A 13572-nucleotide genomic window follows, 5' to 3' on the forward strand; every position below is an offset into this window, starting at 1 on the left:
GAAAGGAAAAGCTGGAACTTTAAATGCAGTTTCAACTTATGACTGTTACATGGGATCGGATATTTTAATTACTAAGACTCTTCTTGAGACTAAAAGGGAGTAAAAGTAAACACAGAGCTTTTTGTTCTTCAACAATAACTGGAGAAATAAAAGAATATGCCCAAGATTTTATCCAGAGAGGCAAGGCTTAATTGTACCTACAGAGTTTCTCTTGTTCAACATTACTGAATCATACAGATTTAGAGGTCATGTCCATCCATTCACGTTCTAAAAAACAGAACTATAGATACATAACCCTAGAATCCACAATCAAGAAGATAATGTTAGGCCCCCTCTTGAATACCAATATCACAAAAGCATTCTATTGCACTTAAACCACTATTTCACATTACTTCAAAACTAACACTAAAAAAAAAAAAAAAAAAGGATTACCCATAGGAGAGATTCCATAGGTTGAGGATTAAGCAATCCTATGACTCCATGGTACCAAGACAGTCCTGCACCCATCATGAAAATACCAACACCACTAATCAGTGAAGCAATATAGCGCATATTTGAAAATCCATATCTGAAAAATAAAAAAAGATACTATAGTTTACAAGAAATAGAAATGGATTCTTTTCAAAATTTATTCTTAATAGGTCAATTAAAAAAATACTTTTTTTCTTCAAATATCTAGATGCTATCTATAGTTTCATATCTAATTAAAATATAATTGTCAAACTCAAATCTAATTAGAAAAACAGTATAGAAAGTGGAAGTAACGGCAATATCTCTGAAAACATATTAAAATAAAGTGAATATCATTCAATTCAGGTTATTTTCTAATGCCTTTCCACAGTCTACTTTGATCTAGTAGTGCTACTTTATTATTATGTACCACAGATGCTGATGAAATTAATTTTATCTGTTTTTTAAATGCATTCAGATGTTTAATGAACAGGATAACATTTAAATTTCCATGTAATGCAGATTCTAATTGAATATTTTGGTCTTTATGTGCAGTCTATCTATAATTTATATTACGTATAATTTCATGCTGGATATTTGATGCTGGTTCTGAATAGTTTAGCACACAGCCAACTATCAACTATTACTAGGACTAAGAGCTTCAGTTTTCTGGTTTGTTAATAGCTGCATTTTGTTAAAAAAAAAAAAACAAACACACAACCAAAAAACTTCAGTTATTTTTCAAGTATCTTTGGTCAACATGTGCGTTATTTTATACTGTTGTAAGCATCAATAAAATAATAAGTATTATGAAGTTCAAACATCCTACATTTCATAGAGGGTAAAGAATTGCTAATTAATAAAAATATTTCCTGGAAAATTTACTTCCAAACCCAAGCTCTATAGCACCCTTCCGGCAGATGCAAATTTAAACAAATCCTTAATTAAAATTGTTCTTTGAATTCTTTTTGCAAAGATGTAATCTTGTCATAGAGAAGTCCCAGTTTATAGATTGACAATGTTCTACAAGTTTCATTTAGAAATATTTACTTTCTTCTAAATAAAATTAAAAATTTAGTCCTTTGGTCACATTAACCCCATTTCAAATGTTTCACAGCCAATACAGTGACTAGAATATGGGATAGTGCAGCTATGGAATATTTCCATCATCACAGAAAATTCTACTGAACAGCACCAGTGTAGATTATTGAAAATACCTTGAGAAGAAATCTTCACAAACTAAGGTTTAAAAATTTTACCTTGTTTTTAAATCTTTGGTATATAAAACTGGTCAGGGACAAAAATGATTTTTCTTGAGACAGCAAAACACTGTAATGATGTATATTATTGATCTAATAATTACAGAGCTATTCTCTACAACAGCTTTTGGTAGTTACGGGATACCAGGATGCTACTATTTATAAGAACACGGTAGTGCCTTGTATTTGAATAAAGAACGGCATATTTAAAGCATAGACTCCTTTACAGAAATAAAGGTGTCTTTTTTTCTTAAGAGTGATCAAATTCTATTACTGAAGCTTGTTCAAAAATGATGCATGTGGAATTCAAAAGTTTTAGCCAGTTATGCTTGAAGAAGTAACAGACAAAATCTTTGTCTGATACAACTCAAAACAATATATTCTAAAAGGTATACAAATTTAGAAATAGATAATTTTGAAATATTAACAAAATACTATTTTCAAATCACAACAGAAGAGTTAAAATAAATATGGATTTAACATAAGTTGTCACCAAAATTTTAGTTTTGATGGCCTATTAATAGCTCTAAATCTGGAATATATGTTTCCTTTAATGGAAGAAAAACAGAACTCTAAGATCAAAATATGTAATTTGTTATTATCAAAGACGAAAAGGACAAAATCTCCATGCTGTGTTACACAGCATAAAAATAATTTACACACCATTTTCAAATTATACCTTCAATTTACTTTGACACTGCGGTGAGTCCTGCATTTTAGATACTACAGAAGTAATGACCAAATCTTTTACACAAAACTGCAGGTATATAAATTGCAGGAAATTTCTAAATTCAGTTGCTTTTATTTCAATGACTTGCTGCCAAAACAAATAGAAACAAAATAAAGGCAATGTTCTTACGGATGTGTAGGGTCTGGTGTCTGAACAGACTTACTGATGCCCAATGCTAGTAAACCCTACGGAGAAGAGAAAAAAAAAAGGTAATCATTAACAAGATGAGGAGTATAATAACGTAAAGCCAATCTGTAGGGTGCAATCATTGTCAGATATCAAAGAAATACTTAACACAGACATATCCAATGGTCCAGCAATTCTTCTCAGTACCTACCTTAGAGAAATAAAGATGAACCCAAACCTGGAAGCAATCTAAACATCCATTAATGAGGAACAACAAAACAAATGATGGTATAGCCAAACTATAAATTACTTCTACCGCAGTTTAAAAGAATGGGGTTGGGGTAGATCTTTCTGTGCTGATATGGAAAGAGCTCCTAACATACTGTTAAGTGGAAGGAAGAGAGCAAGTTTAAAAACTATATACGCAGTACAGAATAATTTCTGTTAAAAAAAAAACTCTACATAATTCTGTAGTTTTTAGAAATACAATGTCAGACACAGGAAAAGATCTGGATGAACACATATTTAACTGTGGTTATACTTCTGAGGAGGGAAGTAGCATTAGGGTTCCCTGTAATGTCTGATTTTTATAGAAAGAATAACTTGTATAGTTGTATAAATAAAAGATAGTAAAAATTTAAAAATATACAAAATAGTATATAATGCATATGGGTACAAACATTTGTAGTATAACTGTACAACCCATGCAAAGGAAGTATATAACACATCAAAGTATAAAGGATAGGCGTGAAAGAGTCTGAAATAATTTCAGGTGTAAAAGGGAGGGAATAGAAAGGGAGAATTAGTTGTAACTAACATTAAAAAAAAACATAAAATAACTATGACAAAAATGTTAATGTTTTTAATTTTGGGTATCATCTTCCTCTCTTTCCCTCCTTCCTCCCTTTCCTCCCTTCTCGCTTGCTTTCAACCTTTCCTCCTTTCTTTCTCCCTTTCTATTTAATTGTTTTTTTCCATTTTATCCTTTGTTAAAGTGTAATCCACTGGAAACTCTCAATATCAGTACGCCTACACCCAGAAGTCCTCATCATTCTAACTTGAGGTGAATTTAGAAATCTGAAAAACGTAATATTACCTTATTAGAACTTTTTTTTTTAAAAAAGTACAAAGCCTCTATGTGACTTTATTTGATGGATGTGGGACTTTCTCTTTTTTTCAACATGGTACCAAATGATCAGGCAGGTAAAGCTTCTTGATAACCAAGGTCTTCATAGATGAAGTCTCCCTGTAGGCTACAGTCATTTAATAGAAACCTTCTCTCTAGTAAAATACCTAGAGGTTAAACCACTAATTGTTAAAACACAAACATTTACTGGATTTTATAATGTTCTGAAATTAGAAATTGTACTCTAATTGTGTATATTACAGTTTTTTCTACTGGATTCCAAAGAAAAGGAGGTAAAAGATACCTAAAGTGTAGATAACTTTTCAGTGAATCAAAATGAATGAGAATAAATTAAGAGATGCAAATAATTCGCTTTAAGAGAAACTAAAATACTAATTATTAATTCATATTTTACTATGTGTATGTGTGTTTATAATATTTAAGAAATAAATGAGTATTATTTTTTAAATCCTTAATACTCAGGTTGGCTGTGCAATGAAGTGTGGAATATCATCAACTATTTTATAAATATATATCATATTTATTATTTCTTATAAAAATCAGACATCAGAGCCACCCTAATCCTCCTCTTCCCCAGAGGTAGAAGCACAGTTATGTTTCATATGCATCCTTTCAGACTTTTTACTACAGTCACAATATACATACATGACAGTTTTATTTAGACATATATACGCACATACAGAGATATAAAATCTACACAGCATCCGTTTGGTTTCCAACATAATGAACGTTAACTTTTAGTGGCTAAGAAGCATTATTAATGCTCCCTGCCTCCATGATCATCGTTCTCTTTTTGTTTGTTTCTTCAGTACCATACTACCATGCAGCTGCTTAAATGCTGCCTTGGAATATCCTTCTAGTTTTTCATGTGTCTATGACTTGCTTACAGAGTAAGGGTCATCTTCTTCTAAACACTCACTACATTGCAAACTCAGGGACTCAATTTGTGAGTTAATATTAAATGATATGCTTTGAATCATTTAGCAGAAAAGTTTGAACTCACAGAAATCATAAAACAAAATACTATGATAGACACAGATCTAATTTAAAAGTTGTAGGTTTCTTAGTCTCTATTTCTGTAAGTTTGTGTGCTTTTGGTATTATTTCTTCCTAACTATTTGATAGAATCCTCTTGATATTGTCCCACAGGTCAGTGAGGCTCAATCTCATTTCTTCCAGTCTTTTTTCTCTCTAGCTTCAGTATGAACATTTTCTGTTGCTATATATTCAAGGCCACTGATCATTTTATTGACAGTATCTGTCATTAATTCTAGACAGTGAATTTTTCATATCAGATACATTTTTCAGCTCTAAAAGTTCTGTTTTTTTTCTTTTTTCTGTCTTCCATTTCTCTACATTCGTGTTTTCCTTTAAATGTATGAAAGCAGTTGTAATAGTAGTTTCAATGTCCTTGGTCTGTTAATTCTATCATCTGTCATTTGAGTCTGTGTTTACTGACTGATTTTTCTCCTGGTTATGAGTCACATTTTCCTGTTTCTTGGCAGGTTAATATCACCGTGGATGCTGAACACCATGAATGTTACACTGTTTGGATTTTGTTGTCCTCCTTTAAAGTATGAGGGGCTTTGTTCTGGCAGGTAATTAAGTTACTTGAAGATCAGCTTGATCCTTTAGAGCTTTGTTAGGAAGGATCTAGAATAGCCTTACACTAAAGATAATTTAGCCCTGCTACTAAGGCACGAAGGAGCTCTGGTGGTGCAATGGTTAAGTGCTCAGCTGCTAATCGAAAGGTTGGCAGTTCGAACCTACCAGCTGCTCCACAGGAGAAAGATGTGGCGATCAACTTCCACAAAGACGACAGCCTTGGAAACCCTATGGGGCAGTTCTACTCTGTCCTATAGGGTTGCTATGAATCAGAATCGACTCAACAGCAATGGGTTTGGTTGAGCAAGTATTAAGTATTCATTGAATATAAAAATCAAATTCAAGGTAAACACTGTTAATATTAATGTCAAATGCTTGTCTTCCTTCCTTAATGCTACAAAGGGTTTTCATCCATTTGACAGTGAGTTAGACTAGTTCTCAGGTTTAATTTTTGCTTAAGATTGCTCCCCCTACACCTTACCATTTTATTATTTTTAACTTTGTTTCAAATATTCTTATTGTGCCTGGGTCTTTTAAGTTGTTCTAAATCTGTTCTTACATATCAGGAGTATAAATAAACTAACACTGAAAAGATACTCTCTTAGTACATCACACTCTTTAAAATGTGAAATAATTCACAAGCAGAAATTTTTATTTTATTATTAGAAAAGGCTCAGGTTTGTAGTATTCACAATTTAGGTCAAAGAAGGTTTTAAAAGATTATTTTAATTTTCTTCATTTGCAAATTCAAGGAAAGCAATCCAAACTACCAGTCTAAAGTGAAAAAAGTTTTAATGTACCAATTTTATTTTTATACAAATAACACACGCCTTCTAAGTTGGTTTGCCAACTGCGCCCTTCCTCTGTGAGGTATTTTCCTAAGCACGCTATACTAATTTTTTTTTTACAGCAACGTGTAAAAAAAAAGCGGCAATGCGCCACTTACAAAAATACCTCACGGGGGGCGGGTGCAGTTGGCAAACAAACGTAGAAGGTATATGTTACTTGCGTAAAAATATGGTAATTTGTATCTTCATTCAAAAAACTTGAATTCATTGGGCAAATTTCTACCTAATGTAAGAATGCCTTCTACAAAAGACTCTGCCGAAATACTTAAGAGTGGCTGATAATCCTACACTTCACAGTCCACTGTTGGAAGTTCTGAAAGCATAATTATAAACCTGCTTTAAAGTACTGTGATCATATTTCCACACATTTCATGCTCAAAAATAAATCAATTTTCATTTTCTTCCATAAATGAACTATTATAGCAATCACTCAGTTTTTAAATAGGTCAACTTTTAAAACTAAAGCCCAAAAAAAAAAAATTACTTTAAAATTAATAAAAAAAAGAAGCCTTTACAGGCTCTCACCTGATTACATGTATCAGATAATGAATGTATAGCTTCTGAGAACATACTTGCTGAACCCGTATAAATCCAGGCAAGAAACTTAAAGAAACAGTTTAATCCATTGCTAGGAGAAAAAGAGAAAACAATTTAGCATAAGTTTTGACAAAAATGTCTACCAAAAGCTTATTTAGTTGGCTATGTATGCCTCTATACTAGATTCTGTTTAGAGTAAATTAAAAAAGAATCCCTAACCTTAAAGAATTTATCCCTGTACAGGTAACAAGGATACAAATTTGAAAAATACAGATTATATAATCATTGAGTACTCAAATGAAGGGGCATTCTATGTCTAAGCAAATTACTCAATCATACTTTGAGAACTCATGAGAAAAGAGGGTATTATATGCTTGGGCAAGATCAAAGAAGAAAATTCTGTGTCTTCGGTAGGGAAAGAGGATCTGCACTGTGTCTAATAGGCCAGGGTCAAAGGCAAGACTTTGGTGACCATCTTCACTTCAGTAGGCAGATGCCAGAAGCAAGGGTAAAACTAGACCAAGCCATCTCAGGGTCACTATAGAAGACCAAAGATGCTACAGTAAACAGTTATTCTGAGAAAGCTGGCTGCTCAGATTCCAACAGTAATGACGGCTGTGATTTATCTTAGGCACTACACTAGTCACTTACCAGGATATGCTACTTACTTAATTTTCACAGAATTATACAAAATTAACATTCTCATTTTATAAATGAGGAAATTTTATATATCCCTTTCCAGCTACCCCCTGCTCCTCTTCTCCACTTCAGAAAATTTCTTGAAAGAATCCTATCTATTCTTGCTATCTCAGTTTTCCTCACTTTGCACTAAGTCCTCAAGCCACTAAACAATGGCTTCTGCCTCCACTCATTAGATTGTTTTTATCAAGATCACCAACCATTCCATGTTTTAGTATTTTCCTTAACCTCTTAAGAGTGTCTCCCACTATTTTCTTAAAACATGGTCTTCCCTTAGTTGCCTTCTATCTTGCTCCTTACTCTTCCTCAGTCTCCTCTGCAGGGTCTTCTACCCATTTTCTTAAATGTCAGCATTCCTCAAGGTTTTGTCCTGAAGTCTTTTTCTTCCTCACACTAAGCACATATTCCCTGGTGATCTTAACTACTCCTACAGCTTTAATTACCATCTATATACTAATTAACTCTTGATCTCTGGCCCAGATCACCCTCCTGAGCTTCAGCTCAATATATACGAACAGTATTTATTAAGTGCATATTGTGTACCAGGTACTATGCCAAACAGTTTATATACACTACATACATATATACATTCATCCCATGAGGAAAGTGTCATGGATTGAATTATGCCCCCACAAAATTGTGTGTATCAATTTGGCTGGGCCATGATTCCCGGTATTGTGTGATTTTCCTATATGTTGTAAATCCTGCCTCTATGATGTTAATGAGGGAGGATGGGCGGCAGTTGTGTTAGTAAGGCAGGACTCAATCTTCAAGGTTAGACTGTGTCCTAAGGTAATCTCTTGAGATATAAAAGAAAGAAGTGAGCAGAGAGAGGGGGTGTAGGGGCCTCATACCACCAAGAAAGCAGTGCCGGGAACAGAGTGCATCCTTTGGACCCGGGTCCCTGCGTGGAGAAGCTCCTAGTCCGAGGGAACATTGATGAGAAGGCCAATAGAGAGAAAGCCTTCCCCTGGAGCTGACGCCCTGAATTTGGACTTTTAGCCTACTTTACTGTGAAGAAATAAATTTCTCTTTGTTAAAGCCATCTACCTGTAGTATTTCTGTTACAGCAGCACTAGATGACTAAGACAGAAAGCTGTATTTATCATCTCCATTTTACTGAGGAGAACTAAACCTGCTGGTCATTTCCATTTGGCTAACCTACAGACATCTCAAACTCTAAAATGAACTCCATTTCCTCTGCTCCCACTTTGCCCTTCCTTCCAATGCTCCTTCTCTCAGTGAAAGGTACAACATCTATTGCACTGCCCAAGCCAGGAACCTGAGCGCCATCCTTAATGGTACCTCCTAAACACTTCTTTAAGGAATCATCTCAAGTGTTGTATCTTTTATGAAGCTTCTCCTTACCACCCCAGAATTGATCAATTCTCCTTAAACACACTTCAATCTTAAGCCTACATTGCTTTATTTCATGTACTTGCCTCCCCTATTGGACTATGAAGATCCTTGGAGATAGGAATTGTGCATTATACCTCTGTATTTTAAGACCTTATCACACTACATGACATATATATGTATTTTGGAAACAAAAGAACTAATGAATTAAGAAATTAATGTTTCTATACATCCTAAAATAAAGATTAATTTGTTAAACAAACAATATAAGGCAAGAAGACAGAAGAAAAAAGAAAACGGGTAAAAAACATCAAATATGTTCTTCCTGTGGAATGTGAGCAGGTTTTGCTGTGTGTATTTTCAACAAAAATATTATATATATATATATATATATATATACACACACACACACATATACAAAACCAAAATCCACTACCATCGAGTCAATTCCAACTCATAAGGACCCTATAGGGTAGACTGGAACTGCTCCATAGAATTTCCAAGGAGCAGCTTGGTAGATTCCAACCGTCAACCTTTTGGTTAGCAGCCAAGCTCTTAACCACTACACCACTGGGGCTCCTATATACGTGTGTGTATGTGTGTGTGCACATATATATACTCTTCCTAGGAAACTGGAAGAAAAATAACAAGTGTACAGATATTCCTCAGTAACTATAAACCAGGTTGGTTTATGGCCTAAAAGCAATCTTGGTCAATCCAACTTTTTAGAAGACTTCTATCAAAACCAGTGAAAATAAGAAAGGATTTTCAGGTAGCAATTATTCTTAGATCTTAATCATGTTAAAAATATACATGGCACAAGCTTGGGTGTGTATGTGTACTAATACTCTACCCGCACAGCTTTACTGGCAATAAACACTAAACTCATTTGCCTCCTAAAACAATATAAACCTCCAGCTCTTTATCTAGCTACTAAGTAATAAACTGATACATTCAAGGATATACACATTAAAAATAACACATTTATTTTTAAAAATAAGATATTTCTTATTTTTTCAGGACTTACATGCAAATGGCAAACATCACCACTTTTCCTGGTCCCTTGAAAAACACCGATGTCATTCTGGAGCGTGGCTGTAAAAAACGAGAAGAAAAAAACCCAAAAAATTTGCCAGAGAAGCACTATAATTGGAAACTCTAATACACTAGAAAATTCCTCCTCTAACAAAACCTGTGAATAACTATGTTTACTTATTTAATTCTTTTTCTCCAGAATTTTCTCTTTAAAAGGTGGGAAAATGGAAATTGAAAGTACATCTGGGTCCTTTTTTAGAACCTAAATTGTTTGCTTCCTTGCAATTCATGTCCTACTTCCAGAAATGATCTCTGTCAGCTACATAAAAACTCTGATAAAGTGATAAAAATGAATTGAACTAAAACCCATATTCTTAAAATTTCTCCATTCCTTCAGCATTTGTTAACCTTTAAAAAAGGACCAGCAAGTGTCAATAAGTCTGCTGCTCAAATTTAACTCCTGACTGCTCTCTCAAGACCAAAGACCTCAACTGATAATAATGTATTTATTCCAAAGCAGATCAAATAAAAGAGAACAAAAAAAAGTATGGAAACATATTCAGTAAACGCATTTTTTATGAATTTAATTTTATATGTTCCCTTTTGCTGTTACTTGAACATACACTTTCTGTGTCTTTTCTCCTGTTTCTTCTTCCTCCTGGAATGCTATCACCTTCCACTGCAATCTAAGTCTTTCCCATCCTCTTCTATGTCTAGCCAAGTGTCACTTTTCTACATAAAACACTACTTGATCCCTCACACAGAAGTAACTGCTACAAATTCATTACTGTACTTTACATTTCTATTAAAAGCAATTCATATATTCTTCCTTGTATAATTTATTCAATAAATATTTACTGTGTAACTACTGTATGCCTGGCACAGTTCTGGATGCTAGGGATGTGACAGTAAACAAAACAATAGTTCCTGGCTACACAGATCTCACCATCTAGTATAGGAGGACAGAGAATAAATACAGAAACAACTATATAATACCAACCCTCAAGATGGATTGACACAGTGGCTCCAACAACAGGCTCAAACGTAACAACAATTGTGAGGATGGTGCAGGACTGGGCAGTGTTTTGTTCTGTTGTACACAGGGTCACTATGAGTCAGAACTGACTTGAGGGCACCTAACAACAATATCAGATAGCGATGAATATAACAAAGAAAATAAAACCGAACACTGAGGTAGAGTAATGTGGTAGGGTGATGTAGTGGAAACGGTCATTTTAGTGATGGTAATCAGAGAAAGAGGCTCAATGCTGAGAAGAAGGCAACCATGAGAAGATGTAGAAGAAGAAACGTTTCAGGCAGAAGGAAAAGTTCAAAGATCTGGGGACAGAAATAAGCTTGGTGTGTACACAGGATAAAAATAAGGCCAGTGGATACAGCAGAGAGAGCAAGGAAAATGGTATGTGTTGAGGCCAGAGAGATAGGTAGGGGCCATATCCCACAGGATTTTACAGACTATAGTAATGAGTTTGAATTTTTTTATTTTAATGGTATTGATTCATTGTCATTAGAACATGCATTTTTAGAGTATTAGCACTAGAAATATTATAAAGATTGTTTTTCTTGATATTCTTAGCATTCTTGTCTTTCCCCCTTCACCCGCAACTCCTCATTCTTACCCCTCACCCAAAAAAATACCCATTGCCATCGAGTAGATTCCGACTCATAGGGACCCTATATCTTTTATCTCAATGGATTTGTCCATTCTAGGTATTTCATGTAAGTCGGATCAGACAACATTTGGACTTCCATAACTCACTTATTTAACTCCGCATAATGTTTTCAAGGTTCATACATGTCATGGCACATATCAGAATTTCATTTCTCTTTATGGTTGAATAATACTCTATTTTATGTATATATTGCATTTTGTTTATCCATTCTTCTGTTGCTGGACACTTAGGGTGCTTCCACCTTTCGGTTATTGCGAATAATACTTCAGTGAATACTGGTGTACATGTGTCTGAGTTGCTGCTTTCAATTCTTTTGGCTGTATACCCAGGAGTGGATTACTAGGCTGTATGGTAATCCTATGTTTTTTAGGAACCACCAAATATTGGTTTCCACAGCAGCTGCACTACTTTACGTTGCCACCAGCAGTGTATGAGTGTTCCAGTTTCCCCACATCCTTGCCAATGAATTTTATTCTAATGGCAAAGCGAAGTCACTGGAGGACTCATGCAGGGAATTGACATAATCGATTTATATGTTAAAAAAATACAGATTATAATATAGAAAATAGACTATGGGATAAAAAGCAAAAGTCGGAGAGATCAATTAGGAAGGCATTTCAGGCAGGAGATGATGGTAGTCTGGACTAATGATTCAATAATGACATGGCGAGAGGCAGTCATAGTAGGAATCCATTTTGGAGAAAATACCAATGGAATTTGCTAACCCTGAAGATTGAAAAAAAAAAAAAGAGCCTAAATGAATCTCTAACGTTTGAAAGTTGGGTAAAGAAGCAGGAATCTTTACAAAGAACACAGGAGGAATTAATGAGGTGAGAACAAAACTAGAAGAAAGTATCATCTTGGGCTCCTAGGGAATAAGGTGTTTCAAAGAAGAGGAATACATGCTCCTGGGGGGAGACACCTGAACACTTCTTTCTTACTTCTCTGATTTTCATGAAAAGGGATTTCCTCCCCCTCCCCAGTATATTGTTGGTCTCTTGCACACAGTTCCTCCCTCCTTCCCACTGGCCTCCTGGGAGCTGACTAAGTTATCTGACAGGTAAATTGGTAAATTTGGGAGAAAATGCCCAGCATGCTTAACTTCTTCCTTTATTTTGGGATTTGTTACACATTCTGCTCCGTTCTTCCATATCTTATGTTTTTACACAGCTTTGCAACAGAGCAAGGGGGATGGAGTTGGCTATAATTTGCTAGTTAAGTCCAAATAAGGAGAAGCTTTATGATCTGATGCAAAGGCTTGGAACCTTGAGAAACAGGTGAGGAAAACAGATATGGGGTGAAATTTGAGGCTTTTAGTGGGGTCATGCCATGTAGGATTTTGTTCTTGGTAAGTTATCACAGCTTATGGCAGTTTTGTCCCCTGGCAGGCGGGCTACAATAGCCTTGAGTAAGCAGGAATGGGCCTCAGCAAAGGTGCAGGTCTTACAAGGCAGGCTACTGTAGCTTAACCTTGAATTCTACAGATGCAACCTGGCCTAGTATTGTCAGCAAAGCTGAGGTGGGATTCCATTTCAGGTATTAACCCGTTGCCATTGAGTCAATTCCAGCTCATAGCAACCCTACAGGACAAAGCAGAACTGCCTCAAAGGATTTCCAAGGCTGTTACAGAAGCAGACTGCTACATCTTTCTCCCACAGAGTGGCTAGTGGGTTCAAACTGCCAACTTTTTTAGTTAGCAGCTGAGCACTTAACTATTGTGCCCCAGGAGCAAAATGCTGTTTTTGCTCCCTTATAGTCTTTTTCAGCCAGATCTACAGGCCAGGATTTTAACAGCACCTCAGTTCCATGCAGACAACAGAGCAACAGAGAGATGTAGCTCTAAAGTGTTAGGACGAGGCCTTGACTAACAGTGTGAAATCTGCTGCTCCAAATTCTGTTTTGAACTGCCTTCAGGGCTAACAGAAGGAACTAGGCAGGGACAGTCTTTGTGTTAATGTTGCTTATCTAAATTCAACAACTCTAACATCTCCAACTCAGATTTGTAAGCTAAAACTTCTGACCATGGCTCTAGATTTCTGAGTTCTACTGTTTATTGATAAACAAAAAACAGGGTGTGTGTGTGTGTCTT

At 35.2% G+C, this 13572-nt stretch overlaps 1 protein-coding gene across 3 annotated transcripts in view; it reads right to left on the reverse strand.

The window, feature by feature from the left end:
• The window catches only part of SLC30A9 (solute carrier family 30 member 9), a 105401-nt gene that overhangs the window by 25748 nt on the left and 66081 nt on the right, over positions 1 to 13572 (reverse strand). For all 3 annotated transcript variants that reach the window (XM_004384643.3, XM_023738910.1, XM_023738911.1), the window contains 4 exons: positions 9785 to 9852; positions 6691 to 6793; positions 2569 to 2624; positions 433 to 568 (listed from right to left, as the gene is read on the reverse strand). In XM_004384643.3, coding sequence (XP_004384700.1) covers positions 433 to 568; positions 2569 to 2624; positions 6691 to 6793; positions 9785 to 9852 — 363 coding nt within the window. The remainder of the gene's footprint in view (positions 1 to 432; positions 569 to 2568; positions 2625 to 6690; positions 6794 to 9784; positions 9853 to 13572) is intronic.

This window comes from Trichechus manatus, unplaced genomic scaffold (genome assembly GCF_000243295.1).
Source record: "Trichechus manatus latirostris isolate Lorelei unplaced genomic scaffold, TriManLat1.0 scaffold00126, whole genome shotgun sequence".
NCBI lineage: Eukaryota > Metazoa > Chordata > Mammalia > Sirenia > Trichechidae > Trichechus > Trichechus manatus.